The 16,246-nt window shown below is 48.7% G+C and overlaps 1 protein-coding gene across 1 annotated transcript in view; it reads left to right on the forward strand.

The window, feature by feature from the left end:
• Positions 1–12,269, forward strand: part of LOC126546198 (alpha-tocopherol transfer protein-like) — a 72,739-nt gene extending 60,470 nt beyond the window's left edge. Inside the window, exons 5-6 of the mRNA XM_055062162.2 lie at positions 8,059–8,169; positions 11,309–12,269. Of these exons, the coding sequence (XP_054918137.1) occupies positions 8,059–8,169; positions 11,309–11,533 (336 nt within the window). The 3' untranslated portion in view covers positions 11,534–12,269. The remainder of the gene's footprint in view (positions 1–8,058; positions 8,170–11,308) is intronic.
• The last annotated feature ends 3,977 nt before the right edge of the window (positions 12,270–16,246 follow it).

Below are 16,246 nucleotides of genomic sequence, written 5' to 3' on the forward strand. Positions count from 1 at the left end.
CACCTCAACGCTCAGACAACGCTACCTCCGAGGCAGCAAACCCGAACGCCAGAAACGCGGCGCCCGACGCAGCAGTCGCAACTAGCAGCAGCAAGACGCCGGCCCGCCTACCACCTGCGACCAAGGAGGCTCGCCTCACAGTGCAACGCAGCAAGCAACTGCCGCCACTCCCACCCAATGCTATTAGAGTGGTCGTTCGCCCGCGAGGTGAAGTGCGACTCCTAGACATCCCAACACCTCGACTCAGAAAGGCAGTGCAGACCCAGCTCCAAATCACTCTACCGGACGACTTCTGCCTTCGCATCCACCCGACCAACAATACTTTCACCATGGCAACAACACATTTCCCAACAGCCGAGACTCTGAAGACGCTGACCTCCCTCACCATTGGAGACCGAACCTACCCGTGCGCAGCTTACGTGGCAGCCCCACCGGGGGCTACCAGAGGAGTCATCACAAACGCCTATGACGACGAGACCCCAATGCAACTCTACCAAGACCTGGTCAGAAGACATCCAGAGCACACCATATTAGCAGCCCGACGCATGGGAAAGACGCACTCCATCCTAATCACCTTCGACGCAAGCGCAGTCCCGAACTCCATCAAATACATGGGAGCCATCCACCGCTGCACCCAATACTGCGGCAGTCCGGAAGCCTGCACAAATTGCAGACAACCGGGTCACCGTCATGACGTATGCCCAAGCCCCAAGACCAATCTTTGTCCCCGCTGTGGAATACAACATCCGCAACAAGAACCTCCTTGCACGCCTAATTGCATTCTGTGCGAGGGCCCTCACCTTACCGGCACGGGATCCTGCAAGGGACGAAACCTTCACCAGACACGGAAACAGCCGAGCCACCCACAAACGCGGCATCAAGAATTGATCACATCCGGGGACAACTTTCCCCAGTTGTCGCCCAACCAACACAAGCAAGCCTGGACAGCGCCGTTGAAGCAAGCCTGGGACACTCCCCTCTCTTCTCACATGCCATCCATGACAGCGACTCCCAATCTACAACACGCCTTTGCAAAATCCCAGGAGGAGGCAGCGGCGGCCAAAGCAGAAGCTACAGCAGCCCGGAAAGAAGCCGCCGCCCTTCATCAACATATCGCCAAACTGGAAACCCAGATAAGTGCTCTTGCCTCTGGATCTCCCATTCCACCTGCCCCCGCTCCTGCTGCATCCCAGCCTCCCACCCCCAACCCACCCATCGCCCATACCTTACCCAGTCACTCCAATCCTACTTCCTCTCCTGATTTGCTAGCAATGGAAGCTGACACCGAACCCTCCGCAAATTCAACTCCATGCACAGCACCCACTCCCTCCACCGCTACCTTACGAGACGACATTCCCACCCTGCTTGAGTCATTCGCTGCTCGCTTTGAGGCAAAATTGCAGGCCGCTGTTACTCACATCAACCAGGAATGTGCAACCCTCAAAAACGCAGTAATCCAGATAACACAAGACAATACTGCTTTTAACCAACGATTAGACGTGCTAACCCAATGCTTCTCTGACCGATGTAGCGATCTTGAGTCCCAGCTCAATTCTTACTCAACCGGCCTCCCGAAGCGGGACCCCACCCCAAATAGACGCAAGAAGGCTAAAGCAACGGAGGGAAACGACAACCCTATGCCTGTCATAGCTCACGACCCCCATCCCCCTGTTATTCCTTCCCCTGCTATCGACTCTCATGATGGCAGCTCCAAACCATAATCTTACACTCTGGCAGTGGAACTGCCGGGGCTTTCGCCAGAAGCGTCATGTGGTCCACCAACTGCTGTCCTGCGCAACGGGGCCCGACATCCTTGCCCTGCAGGAACCCTCCAACCCACTTACCCTCCCTGGCTATACTCCTATTCTGCCCACATCCCCCCTACCCTCCCGGGTAGCGTTTCTAGTTAGTCGCTCAATCACCACCATCTCCCATACCCTACCGATTCAAGACATTGATCACCTTCTAATTGAGCTTGTGCCGCAACACGCTCGAGCGAACAGTCTCTTCATCTTAAATGTATATAGCCACCCAAAGTGCCTACAAAGCAACTTCGAACGCCTCTTTACACTTGCGAAGCGCATAGCAAACAAGTGCCCCTTACTCGTCGTAGGAGACTTTAATGCCCCGCATACGGCCTGGGGTTACCCACATGACACACCGAAAGGCCGTCGTGTGTGGTTAGCAGCACAACAAGCCGGTCTCTCTCTACTCACCGACCCTACCTCTCCTACACGCACGGGAACCAGCGTCTGTAGAGACACTACGCCAGACCTTACGTTCGCACATCGCCTCCCTCACGCCACATGGTGCAACACACAAGAGAATTTGGGTAGTGACCATTGCATCATCGAAATTCTCTTAAACATTCAACTACCCCGCAGACCTCCCAGAGGCTCCACTTTCACGAAGTGGGACTCTTTCCGATCATATAGAGCAGCCCGCACCTCCGCCCCCATCAAGGACATCACCGAATGGTCCAAACAACTACAAAGTGATGTCCGACTCGTAACTCGTCCCCTATGGGAGGACTACCCCAGCGACACAGTTGACTCCCACCTCCTACATTTATGGAAAGCTAAAGCAAGCCTAGAACGACGCTGGCAAGGGCAGCGTTGGAACCGGACACTTAGACGCCGCCTTGCCCGTCTCAACAAAGAGATAAAGACACACGCAGCGACTCTTTCACGACAAAACTGGGAGTCACTATGCAACAAGCTAGATGGCAATATGAGTTTACCTCAGACTTGGAACCTCTTTAGACACTTAATAGACTCCACACAGTCTAAGACTACACAAAGACACAACCTCACCAAACTCATACGTACTTCCGATACACCTCCATTGGAACTCCTCCAAGAACTTCGAAGTCTGTACTTGCCCACACACCCTCCTTTAACACACACCGACTATGCAGGCCCCCCTAACGACTTCCTCGACCAACCCATTACAGAAGCAGAAGTTCAGGCTGAACTCCAGAGACTTAACACGAGCTCAACCCCCGGTCCGGACGGGGTACATAACAAGGCACTCCGGAATCTCGACGCTGAATCCATTGCGGCCCTTACCGAATACTTTAACGGGTGCTGGCAAAAGGGCACCCTCCCATCGCAATGGAAAGAGGCCAAAGTCGTCTTCATACCTAAACCCGGGAAACCTCTGCTCACCTCTAACCTCAGACCCATCTCTCTGACATCTTCGGTGGGCAAACTGATGGAACACGTACTCCAGACCAGGCTCTGCCGTTACCTAGAAAGCAATGATCTGATGCCCACCTGCATGTTTGGATTTCGTCCTGGACTTTCCACACAGGACGTCTTCCTACAGCTAAAACATCACATTCTAGATTCCCAAACCAACGACACCAAAGCTATTCTAGGTGTGGATCTTACTAAGGCATTTGACAACGTTACACACTCAGCTATCCTACAAAACCTTACAACCTTGGGAGTCGGAGCCAGGATGTACAACTACATCCGAGACTTCCTCAGCCACCGCACAGCCACACTTACTTTCGGTGACCACAGCCTCCCAGGTATCACACTCGGGGCACGAGGTACGCCCCAGGGAGCCGTCCTTTCCCCTATATTATTCAATATAGCACTCCTTCACCTACCCCAACAACTAGCTCAAATCCCCGACATCCATTTTAGCCTCTACGCCGACGACATCACTGTCTGGACAAACCGAGGCAGTAACGCCGAAATAGAACAACACCTACAATTGGCACTAACCACCATCGACACATATGTACGAGAGCGTGGCCTGACCTGCTCCCCATCAAAATCGGAGCTCTTTCTATACCGCCACAAGCAACACGATTCAGTCGTTCCTCCCATCACCCTTACGCTAGGTACTCACCCCATCCCACTAGTATCAAAAATCCGAGTGCTAGGGCTAGTTATCCACTCTCATGGCGCGCACGGAGAAGTCATAAAAACTCTCCAAACACACGCTCAACAGACCATCCGACTGATTCGCCGCATAGCGAACCGCCGGGCTGGCTTACGCGAGGAAAACACGCTTCGCCTCACCCAGGCTTACATAATAAGCCGCACCGCATATGCTCTTCCTTACCTACCCCTTCGACAGAAGGAGAGAGATCGAGTAAACGCGCTCCTACGGAGTTGCACGAAAGCAGCTCTACGCCTTCCTCCCAGCACATCCAATGACCGACACTTCAAACTCGGTGTCCACAACACCTTTGAGGAGCTCAGAGAAGCTACCTTTGCGGCACAAATATCCCGTCTGTCTAACTCAGAGCCTGGCCGCACTCTGTTATCCCAATTAAGCCTAACCCCAATTACACACCCTACCGAGAGGGTCCCCCTTTCTCCTATCCTCCGCTCTAACCTGAACATACCCCCTGTCCCCAAGAACATGAACCCTGAGTGAGACGGGAACCGCCGAATAGCAAGGGCTCGGGCCCTCCACAAACAGTATGGCGAGGACCATGAGGTGGTCTACGTGGACGCAGCGGAATATACGTCAGGCTCCCGTATGGCCCTGGCAGTAGCCGACAATCGAGCAAAGCTTCTAACCTCCAGTTCAATCATCACCAATTCCACCACAGAGGCAGAAGAGGCAGCCATCGCGCTTGCTCTCATCTCTTCATCTGCCACCAAAGTTATCACTGACTCCAAATCCGCCATTCTCAACTATGCCAATAGCTACATATCCCGCACCGCTGCGCGCTTACTACGCTTCTGGCAGCCCCGGCGCCGCATAACCCTAATCTGGACGCCAGCACATGCTGGCCTCCCCGGCAACGAGGAGGCTCACTCCTTCGCCCGAGGTCTCACATTCCGGGCAGTGGGAGCCGAGCCCGCTCTACGGGCCGGGGAGTGCCTGCTCTCCTTCCGTGATATTCTCTCGTACTACCGGGACAAACGAAGGGAATACACACCCCCAGCCCCATCCCTCACCATAGAGCAGGCCGCACACTGGCGTCGACTACAAACTCGGACTGCTCCATACCCCATACTACTACATGCCAGATACCCAGACCAATTCCCCTCAACATGCAAACTTTGCGGCAAACCAGGAGACTTCCTGCACACCCTCCTCACATGCCCCACCTTCCCTCATCCCCCATCACCTGCCGTGGCGGTGTCTTACTGGGAGACTCTTCTGACCTGCACTTCCGCTCAAGACCAGTGCTGGATCATCTCCAGTGCAATAAGAAGGATTGCGCTTCAAGGACTCTCCTTCGCTTTGTAAGGGTGCCCCCTCATAGTAAGGGAGCACTCAAGTGCCATGTAGGGGGCTTCGCCCCCACCATTCATATCATTGGCAATAAATGTTTCTACCACCTACCACCATATGGCTGCAAGGTTTGTCGCCGATGTGCGCGCACCCCCACGCGAGTGTCCGCGCTTTCCCACGCGCCCACTCGCACAGCGCCACTGGCATGGCGCCTCCTTTCCTCGCTCCCCTCGCCGGTGATCACCGCTTTCCTGCGTCAACCACGGACTGCGCCCGGGCACTCATGAGCCACTAAAGGCTTACGCCTTAATAATAACGCTCGTAAACAATAGACAGTTTTAGTAACACGTACGTAGAGGCTTCACGTGCGCAAACGTGAAAAGCCTACGTACCTTACGTGCACGCCATCTGAAACGCTTTTAGCTACACGTACGCGACACACGCCAAGAGGGACCCCGTAGCTACGTCTATCGGGAAATGTGAACACGGCGGTAGCCAATTCAATCCTGTCGCCGTGTTTCGATGCAAGCCGCCTGCGCGCGCGCAGCTCGCTATCGCTTGTTTGTGATCTCGCGGAACTCCCGCGCGAAGCTGTCTACGTGCGCAAGAAACGCACGCAAAGAATTGAATCTCACGTACGTCTGTGAGACGCAGCAGTACATTACGTTCTACGCATGCGCACTGCTGACACGTAGAAGCTCTACGTACGCAAAGCCTCTACGTACGTGTAACTAAAGCTGTCTAATGTGTGCACGAGCGTGTGCAAAAGGGCTGTGAAACCCGTAGCCGCCTATCGTACCCTCACGATCTGGAAAGAAACGTCGGCTATTTGTCTGCAAGCTGTACTGACGCCGTGCTTACGCATACATAAGTCGCCCAGCCGCACTATCTACGCTGCCTCAGCCACAACGAGTTACCTCCGCTACAGCGCGATGTCCTCCCAAGATGTAGCACGTACGCAAAGGGCGCAGCAAACCTTCTACACTGCAGAAATTATAAAATTTGAGAACAATAATGAGGTATCCTCATCGCTATGTATGCATTTAAACCCGAAAACTTAACGTCGCATGTGTCGCATGTCCAAGCGTGTCTTTCTATTTCTCCTTAATTAGACGGAACATTAGTTAGTCAACCGACGCTGCCAACAGCAGATCACTGCCATATTACAGGTGTAAGAATTCAATTCAGCATTACTATCATGAGTAAATCTGTGCTGCTGCCCAAGCATGACAAAACGGTAATGCTACGTTTGGGAGCTATCGCTATTGCAGACCGACAGCTGACTTAACACTTTTTGCGAACCTAATTATTGCCAGCGTAGTGTCGTGTAGAAGGAGGCGTGACATGGTCAGTTCATGGGCTAGTAAGTACAGTATCATCCTAAACATTTTTCAAATTCTTGTGTTCTACGCGCCAAAACCACTATATACATCCTAAACTACGTCACGTTTGATATTATGTTTATCTCTTGACAGTTTCTACTGTTTTACAGGCATATATAGATGCTGTGAGCTGGCACAAGGCAGCGGTAGTTGGAGATTGAGGGGAGAGGCTTTCGCCTTGCAATGAACATAAAGTAGACTCGCGATGATGATGTTGATGATTTTTTACTGTGCGTGTGCGCGTCCCTGCGCACATCACACAACTACCTTGCTCTCTATATTGCCGAAATTAAGTAAATGATTTAATTCCATACCATAACTAATTCCAGTCTGTCTTTTTTTTATACAGACTGACATGTATCCCTGTCAAGAATGATATACCTACATATACTGTATTGTAAAATGTTCGACGGTGAGCTAGTTGCTTCGACAAGGCTTGTAACGGTAAACGGCACAAGAGATCCGCCGTGGTTGCTTAGTGGCTACGGTGTTGAGCTGCTGAGCACGAGGTCACGTGATCGAATCCCGGCCACAGCGGCCGCATTTCGATGGGGGTGAAATGCGAAACAACCGTGTACTTAGATTTAGGTGCACGTTAATTGCCGGAGTCCCCCAATACGGCGTGCCTCATAATCAGATCGTGGTCCTGGCACGTAAAGCCCCACAATTAAAAAAAAAAAAAAGAAGGCAAGGAGAAGGAACACATACCACGAAGCGCTAACTGACTAATAACTGAGGAGCTCTACTGCGATCAAGGGAATAAGTAGCGCTAACAACCTTCACGTGAAAGCATGAACTACCTGCCACGGTAACTCAGTGGCTATGGCGCTGCGCTGCTGTGCGCAAGGTCGCGGGTTCGATGGAGACGCAATGCCAAAATTGCTCGTGACTGTGCGTTGGGTGCACGTTAAAGAACCTCGGGCGATTAAAATTAACCCGAAGTTCCCCTTTCACGGCGTGCCTCATAATCAGATCGTCGTTTGGGTACGTAAAACTCCAGAATTTAGTTTTTCTGAAGCATGATCTCCTATGACGCATGAGAACAACTAAGCACGGAGGTTGCCTAACAAAACAAAATATGCGGAGCCTTCTGCGCGCTAATATTACGATGCCCCGTCAAGCTACATATATCTTTTTTTCACGTGTGCGTTGTTAAAGCTATCTGTTCCTTTCGCAATAAAACCATTCAGTTGTTTGTCAGCACTTCGAGGTATATGTGTCCCTTCTGCTTGTCTTCATATTCTGCCCTATTTACTGTAACAATATAAATATAGTAAATTTTTGACTGTGTATACATATTCTTACTAGTGTTTACGTTTCGCTTTAGCCACAACGTAAATTGATTTTGACATATGCTTGCGGCTATATTCCAGCTCTGTATTTTATTTGCGAGATTAAAGGATGTTTCATATCTAATTACTCGATTAGTTAAATTGACCAGAGTGCATCGTCTGCCTGTTTCTTGTCGCAGGAAAGCATGCCGCTGCGTCTGCGGGCAGTGCACGTCGTGCGAGAGTCGAGGGGCTTCGACTTCTGCTTCGCTCTCGTGCGTCCGTTCCTGAAGAGCAAAATTATTCAGAGGGTGAGTGCGCCAAAAACGACTGCGGCTTCACGAAAGTGTTGAAAGCCAGTGGCGTAGACATACATGGAGAACAGGGTACGACGACCCATTCCTTAATTTCTGACAGTGCCATGTACAGTTTTCTCTCTTTCTTTTTCTCGTTTAATGACTATACAGAACTATTAAAAAATCGCCTGCGGCAGTTAGTATAATTTTAATCCTTAAACTAGATTGCCGAAGGAGGCGGACGTTATTTGCATGAGAAATCGAAATACATAATCGACAAATTCACAAGAAATTGTGAAGTTTTTAACTAAGCACTTTACGGCACGTATTGCAATTTACGAATTGTAGCCGGTGATTTCGCGAGGCGTACACACTTGGAACGAATTCCCAGGATGACACAAGTTTCGAGAGATTCATTTCCAAAGTGTGGGACGATCGAAATACATGGGCGTTCCAGTTATTTTTGTGCTTCAGTGCATAAAACGGCATTTTATTAAAGAAGTACGTGAAACAACAGCGCATTTTTACCGCAAGTTTGATGGTGCATGTCTCGAAACGAGTGCCATCCTCATAATTCTGGAACTTCGTGTTCAAGGCAATGAGACTGTAGTTAATATGACGCGTGGTTTCACCGGCAAAAAAAAAAAAAATGAAATAAGAACAGGCAGAACACATCTCACGATGACTGTCGACGGTAATGAGTTAACATTAAATCAATATACGTGCCCATTGTATAGTGTCACAGTCGAAACGAGCTATGTGTGATGCCGCGTTCAGACTACAGTCGCGCCCGCTATAAGTGGCGTATTTATTGCAATTTATGCAACTGCTGGAACGACTGTTTACACAGTTAGCAACCGCCTACGTTCACATTGAGCCTTTCGATAAGATACGTTCTTTTACGACTGGCCAATCACCGTTCTAGGACAGCCGCGTTTCGCATTTTTTAACATGGCGCCGATCAGCAAGCGGCTGTTAGCGCAGGTCGAGGCTCTTCAAGCCCAAAGTTTTCAGGCGCTGGTCGTAGAGTAACGGCCTCTGTCCCACTTCTTCAATTAGTTATTCATCGCTGCACAGCGAAGAAGCTTCCGCACTTAGCATCATCACTAGGCACGGGCAATGTACACAACACAATGAGACCAGAAAACCGCACTGCACTCAGGGACACCGCGCGCGTTCGGCGCGAACCCGGGAAAACGCGGATGGCGTCAGCAGCAGCAGCAGCAAGGAACAGCGTTGCAACGCCGGATGGCTGGGAAGGCGGTCACCGGATGAAAACGCGGAATATGGAGAGGCCGGAAGCTCCGTGACCGGAAGATGCAAACCGAAACTGCTTCGTGCATTGGCGGCGTCGTAACAGTCGTATCTGTGCTTGTCGTAAAAGTAGCGGGTACTCCAACATTTACGCCCAGGCTGGTTGCGATTGTTGCGTATTTTCCGCTAAATGCAGCAGTAGTGTGAACAAAGTAGTTGCGCTTTTTGCGTTTACGCTTACGTTCCGTGCGAACGATCCGTACGTAGCGCACGTAGTCTGAACATAGCATGAGGCGCAGTGGGATTCCCCTTTCGCGTTTCCCCGTGTCACGTGTACCTAGTTACCCAAGTTGGCGTCAAAGGAGTCCCGCTGCATTACACGCCTCATACGTAACTCATTTCGACAGTGGCAATAAGCTGTGTCGCTATATTTATTCACGGCTACCGCATTACCATCGGCAGTCATCATGAGATGGGTTCTGCCGCAATTTTTTTCACAAATTGATTGTCAGCAGAGCCTATAGGATTCAACCACTTTGCAATCGACCTTGGCAAACCTCTGGAACTTCCACAACAGTTAGTGAACACTGCGTTGGCAGACTGACTGTGCAACGTCAGCCACACAACAAAATATTTCATGACTGTATTTATAGTGTCGCGTACTGTCGAACGTGTTAACATGCGACAGGAAGCTTCTGTCTCCTCGATATAAATTTTCTGCAGCAGTACTGGTTTTGCGTTTTCATCCTGCTTGGGCCTTGTTTGCAGCAATGGAGTACGTTTTCTCAGCTTGGAGAACCATATGGCTTGGCTTTGGTAGCCTGCTTCACAGAAAGAGAGATATAAAAAACATTTTATTCGCAGTAACAGTAGTCCGGGTCGTCGAAGATGCATGATTTCGGTTGCATCTGGAACACGTGATGCATCGATGAGACTGTTAAGCGATGTTCCTTATCGGTTCAGCACAAGCGTCAATCTTCGCGCCATAGAACCTCACTTCTTTCTCTCGATACTAGGGATGTTCGCTCGTTTGCACTCTCACAACACTTTTTCCTCGAAGGCTGACGCTCAGTGTTATGGAAGATGGCGACTGATGGATGTTGGGGTCGAAGACGTCCATGCCGACTCGAATATAGCGGTGTATCTGAATGCATTTGCGTCCTGTTAAACACATAGGTCGAGCTTTCTCAAGACTCTCCACTTGAATTAGAATGGGTTTAATCAAGAACTGCTGTCTTGCGTCAGTTAAGGCAGTGTACGTTTCAGATGTGGCCGTCTGAATGCTAGTAGAAGTGGTGATGATAGTCGATGACTTTACCGCTTTACAACAGTCACTCTAGCTGGCATAAGGAAACGAGGTCCAAGTTCCATGACTGGAATGTTTCCAGAACACGTTGGTAAATTCCTTTAAAGTGATAAATTGATTTCGATCGAACGGCTTTCAGACGCATTTCCTGGTTAAAAAAGAACGCATCCACGTCCGCTGCTTTGCTGCGACTGCGTAGCGTCGTCACATTAAGGGTCATCGGAATCGAAAAGGAAAAACACAGTTCGCATTCCTGCGTGCGTTTCTGTGGAAGAGAACTTGCCCATGGTTGCACTTTTGTCCTTCATTTGCAAGGGTCACACTAAGACGTGCACTCTATTATTTGTCGTCTTTTACAACAGCTGAGATTCATGCGATAGTTATCCGCGTGCACATGAGTCGGACTTCGCAATAAGGCACAATAAAGCAATAAATGTATGCAGGAGGGATAAAAATGAAAGCGAATGCGACATAAGCGTTCTTTGAAATACAGAGGTTTGGCTTTTTATCATGAAGTGTAACACCTATAACTTAACAAAGTCATGTTCACATCAACGTCGTTTTCGTTTTGTTCCTTTTTTACGTACTTTTCAGATACGCTTCCACGGACACAAGATGGAAGGGCTCCACGAACACGTTCCAGCCAGCATACTGCCCGAAGCTTACGGTGGTCTGGTGTCTGACAAAGTGTTTCAGAAGTTTTGGTGTCAACTGGAAGCCGAGGATCACTTTTTTGTAGAAGATAGTAAACACGGCTATGAGAGCGACAGCGGCGAGACATCGTCGGAGCACACGAACATGATAGTAACACACCTGTGATATGAAGACGAATGCTGGTACGCGGACTGCCCAATCTTGGACCACTGATTCACGATTTTCGACGTCGACGAATGTGACTACGTATTTTATGGGCGAGAATAACGCCGTATCTGGGCAGAATAACTGAAACACCAGCGCATGTGTTATTTGACCCACACTAATTGGAAGAATTTCAAGATTTCGCAAATGTTCGAGAGAGCAGCAGCGTGATCTGTGATGCGCAACTATATCAATACCACGACCTTCCTTCGCGGCGTCCTCTTGTCAGCATTTTTGCAATCTTCCTAAAGCGCGCATCTTCTTCTAGGAAGTGGATGTTGACTGCAGGCGTGTCTAGCCTTACTTAAATTGCCAGAAATTGCGCCATCTGAGTGCCTCTTTCCATGAGTTTGATTAAGCTAAGCCAACAGGCGCGTCGTTTAGTGCCACATCAATTGAAGCCAGCGCGAGACAGGTGAACAAGACAATGCTCACAAAGAGGCGGCACGCACCCAACCTTGGGCGCCATCCAGCGCACAAACCACCGCCCACCTAACGCATACAAGGCCCTCAAATGAATCTGCTGAACGTTACCACCACCCTTGAGCGAAATCTACATCGCCGTCAAAAGCTACGAGCATGAGACCGTTAAGACCGCCAGGACACTTTCTTCCTGAATGTTCAGTGTTCTTGCGGGCGTACCCAATACAGTTGTTTGCAACCATGTATGATTAAAACTCTGACTGACGTTTCTCTACATGTTGTCACAACAGCATCCTTAATGCAAGGCATTTTCGTTCTGAGTCAAGACGTTACGTACTGGACCGACAGTCTTTGCAGTCAATCACACGGAGTCGCCAAAGAGCGAGCGAGTGGCGCATCGTTTCTTTGCCTTCATTATGCGGGGCTTGCCGGTTCACTTACGTTGAGACTCGGAAAGCGTTATCCGGTGTGACGTTTCATGAATAATCAAACCACGTTATGAACGCTTTGATTGTTGTTCAGTGACAGAATACATATATCCGTCACGTATTTTCGACGCATGGAAAAATGGTGCACCACGCTTCAGTAGCATCGACTACTGTCTGCGAAGGCGGACACGCCGTGAAGCGTGCGGATGCACGTTGCGCAGACCAGTAGTAGACTGCGCAACTCTTTCGCCATGCCACCCGACTTCCCCTGTCTCTTGTCTCTGCCGTTCTCCCAAACCCGTTTCCCAAAATGGAGTAGAAGGTCGGAGATATCCCGTTCGCTTTTAATTTAATAAACAGTTAATTATATCGTTTAATTCCTATAACAACATTATCGCAAGAAAATGCGTACAGGCGAGGACCGTGGAGTGCGAAGGAGGACTAAATGTGTGACCTCCAACGTTCTGGCGAGAACAAAGGCTGGAGCGGCATCTGCACTATATTATCAGGCTTGTTCATGGCACAATACCTACGGTGCGTTTGTTTTCTACAGCGATTCTCATTCACTGTGGTCATCACTATATCTTTCTCTCCCTTGCTCTTCTTCCCTCCCCTCACACAAACATGCACGCAAAAGACTTCTTTTGATTTCCCAACAGTAATGCGTTGACGTTTCCTTCATTTTTAAAGTTAAAAAAATATTTTTCGATATATAAGATATGTACTGAATATTTTCTTTTCAGAGTCAACGCGCCCCATGCACTCATTTGCAAAAATTGGCCTCTACCAGTTGCGACCCATAGGTAGATAATGCAATAGTGGTGTATTAATAATACACTCTAACACCATCATCGCGTTCTCTAACGTCCAAAACCACTGTAATGCATTTAAGGCACTAGGGGACCACCAAAACTTCATTTAAAGTCATTTCTTCATCTATGGGAAACTTCGCACTATGTGGCTCGGCTGCTACAACATATTGTCATAGGTGATTTGCTGCTCTTGTCACTTTGTGTGTGTAGCAAGGATGTTTGAAATATAAATTCTGGAGGTTTGTAAGGCGTCCCTAAAGTTAGTTCTGACTATAGGGGTACGAAGAAACATTATCGCGTCACGGAGCGGATGAACTTGTGGGCAGGTTATATGGAAGACTACGATGTCAGTATTCATCCAAAGGTAACAATACGGCGAGATACAGCAAGTTTTTATTTTTAGTTATCCTAGAATTTATCCGGCTCGGGCGGCTCGAACCACCCGAGCCGGCCACGCCGCCTCGTCCGCGACCCATCATCATCAGCCTGGTTACGCCCACTGCAGGGCAAAGGCCTCTCCCATACTTCTCCAACTACCCCGTTCATGTACTAATTGTGGCCATGTTGTCCCTACAAACTTCTTAATGTCATCCGCCCACATAACTTCCTGCCGCCCCCTGCTACGCTTCCTTTCCCTTGGAATCCAGTCCGTAACCCTTAATGACCATCGGTTATCTTCCCTCCTCATTACATGTCCTGCCCGTGCTCATTTCTTTTTCTTGATTTCAACAAAGATGTCATTAACTCGCGTTTGTTCCCTCACCCAATCTGCTCTTATCCCTTAACGTTACACCCATCATTCTTCTTTCCATAGCTCGTTGCATCGTCCTCAATTTAAGCAGAACCCTTTTCGTAAGCCTCCAGGTTTCTGCCCCGTACGTGAGTACTGGTAAGACACAGCTGCTATACACTTTTCTCTTGAGGGATAGTGGCAACCTGCTGTCCATGATCTGAGAATGCCTGCCAAACGCACCCCAGCCCATTCTTATTCTTCTGGTTATTTCAGTCTCATGATCCGGATCCGTGGTCACTACGTGCCCTAAGTAGATGTATTCCCTTACCATTTCCAGTGCCTCGCTACCTATCGTAAACTGCTGTTCTCTTCCGAGACTGTTAAACATTACTTTAGTTTTCTGCAGATTAATTTTTAGACCCACCCTTCTGCTTTGCCTCTCCAGGTCAGTGAGCATGCATTGCAATTGGTCCCCTGATTTACTAAGCAAGACAATATCATCAGCGAATCGCAAGTTACTAAGGTATTCTCCATTAACTCTTATCCCCAATTCTTCCCAATCCAGGTCTCTGAATACCTCCTGTAAACACGCTGTGAATAGCATTGGAGAGATAGTATCTCCCTGCCTGACGCCTTTCTTTATTGGGATTTTGTTGCTTTCTTTATGGAGGGCTACGGTGGCTGTGGAGCCGCTATAGATATCTTTCAGTATTTTTACATACGGCTCGTATACACCCTGATTCCGTAATGCCTCAATGACTGCTGAGGTTTCGACTGAATCAAACGCTTTCTCGTAATCAATGAAAGCTATATATAAGGGTTGGTTATATTCCGCATATTTCACTATTACCTGATTGATAGTGTGAATATGGTCTATTATTGAGTAACCTTTACGGAATCCTGCCTGCTCCTTTGGTTGACAGAAGTCTAAGGTGTTCCTGATTCTATTTGCGATTACCTTAGTAAATACTTTGTAGGCAACGGACAGTAAGCTGATCGGTCTATAATTTTTCAAGTCCTTGGCGTCCCCTTTCTTATGGATTAGGATTATGTTGGCGTTCTTCCAAGATTCCGGTACGCTCGAAGCCATGAGGCATTGCGTATACAGGGTGGCCAGTTTTTCTAGGACAATCTGCCCACCATCCTTCAACAAATCTGCTGTTACCTGATCCTCCCCAGCTGCCTTCCCCCTTTGCATAGCTCCAAAGGCTTTCTTTACTTTTTCCGGCGTTACTTGTGGGATGTCAAATTCCTCTAGACTGGTACTGTATAAATCTCTATAGAACTCATTAGCCACTCGAACTATCTTATCCATATTAGTAATGATATTGCCGGCTTTGTCTCTTAAGGCATACATCTGATTCTTGCCTATTCCTAGTTTCTTCTTCACTGCGTTTAGGCTTCCTCAGTTCCTGAGCGCATGTTCAATTCTATCCATATTACAGTTCCTTATGTCAGCTGTCTTACGCTTGTTGATTAACTTAGAAAGTTCTGCCAGTTCTACCATTGGCGTTTCTTGATCAGATCTTTCGTCTCCTGCGATAGCTTACTGGTATCCTGTCTAACGGAGTTAGGTTTGGGTACGGGCTAGTTGGTATTCCATGGTATCAATCGTCACTTACAGCGCATACATAGACGAGGGACAAAAAACGGATGACGAAGACAAGCGCTGACCAAAACTACTAATGACTTCTTCGACAACAACCAGGAGAGCCTGATGCGGAATAGAATAAAACAAGTCTTTCATATCCATGGACATAGCCTTAAATTGGACGTCAGAATGTCGAGAAAGGTAGTGTATAACCTAGAAGGACCCTTTAACCAGAAACGGATCATTAACATTTAACTTCTTAAGGTGACACTGAAGCCAACAGGAAAGAGAATATTGCCATGTGCCTTTTTCCGAAATAATGACACGGAAGGGCGTTTCTGGCTTGTGGGTTTTCGCCGAGAAAAACATCCGAAGGGCCAACCCTTCCTTGCTGTCTACAGATTGTGCAAGAGTGCCTAGATTCAATTCCAATAATATGCGTTTTGCCTGCGATTTCATCCTCCTCAGATCAACACCAGTTCGCTTAATAAAGACAGAATCAATGGAAGCTTTAGCTTTTTCCAAGAAATCGTTTCTAGTTGTGACGAAAAACCCACCTTCTTTGTCAGCTGCTGCAGGGCAAAGACCATTGTCGGTGATGTAGGAAAACACCCTTTCAACAGGAATAGCGCTTTTACGAGGAGAGTACGACCGGAGCACGTCCACACCCTCAGACACGCAACGGTC

Source organism: Dermacentor andersoni, chromosome 1 (genome assembly GCF_023375885.2).
Source record: "Dermacentor andersoni chromosome 1, qqDerAnde1_hic_scaffold, whole genome shotgun sequence".
Taxonomy (NCBI): domain Eukaryota; kingdom Metazoa; phylum Arthropoda; class Arachnida; order Ixodida; family Ixodidae; genus Dermacentor; species Dermacentor andersoni.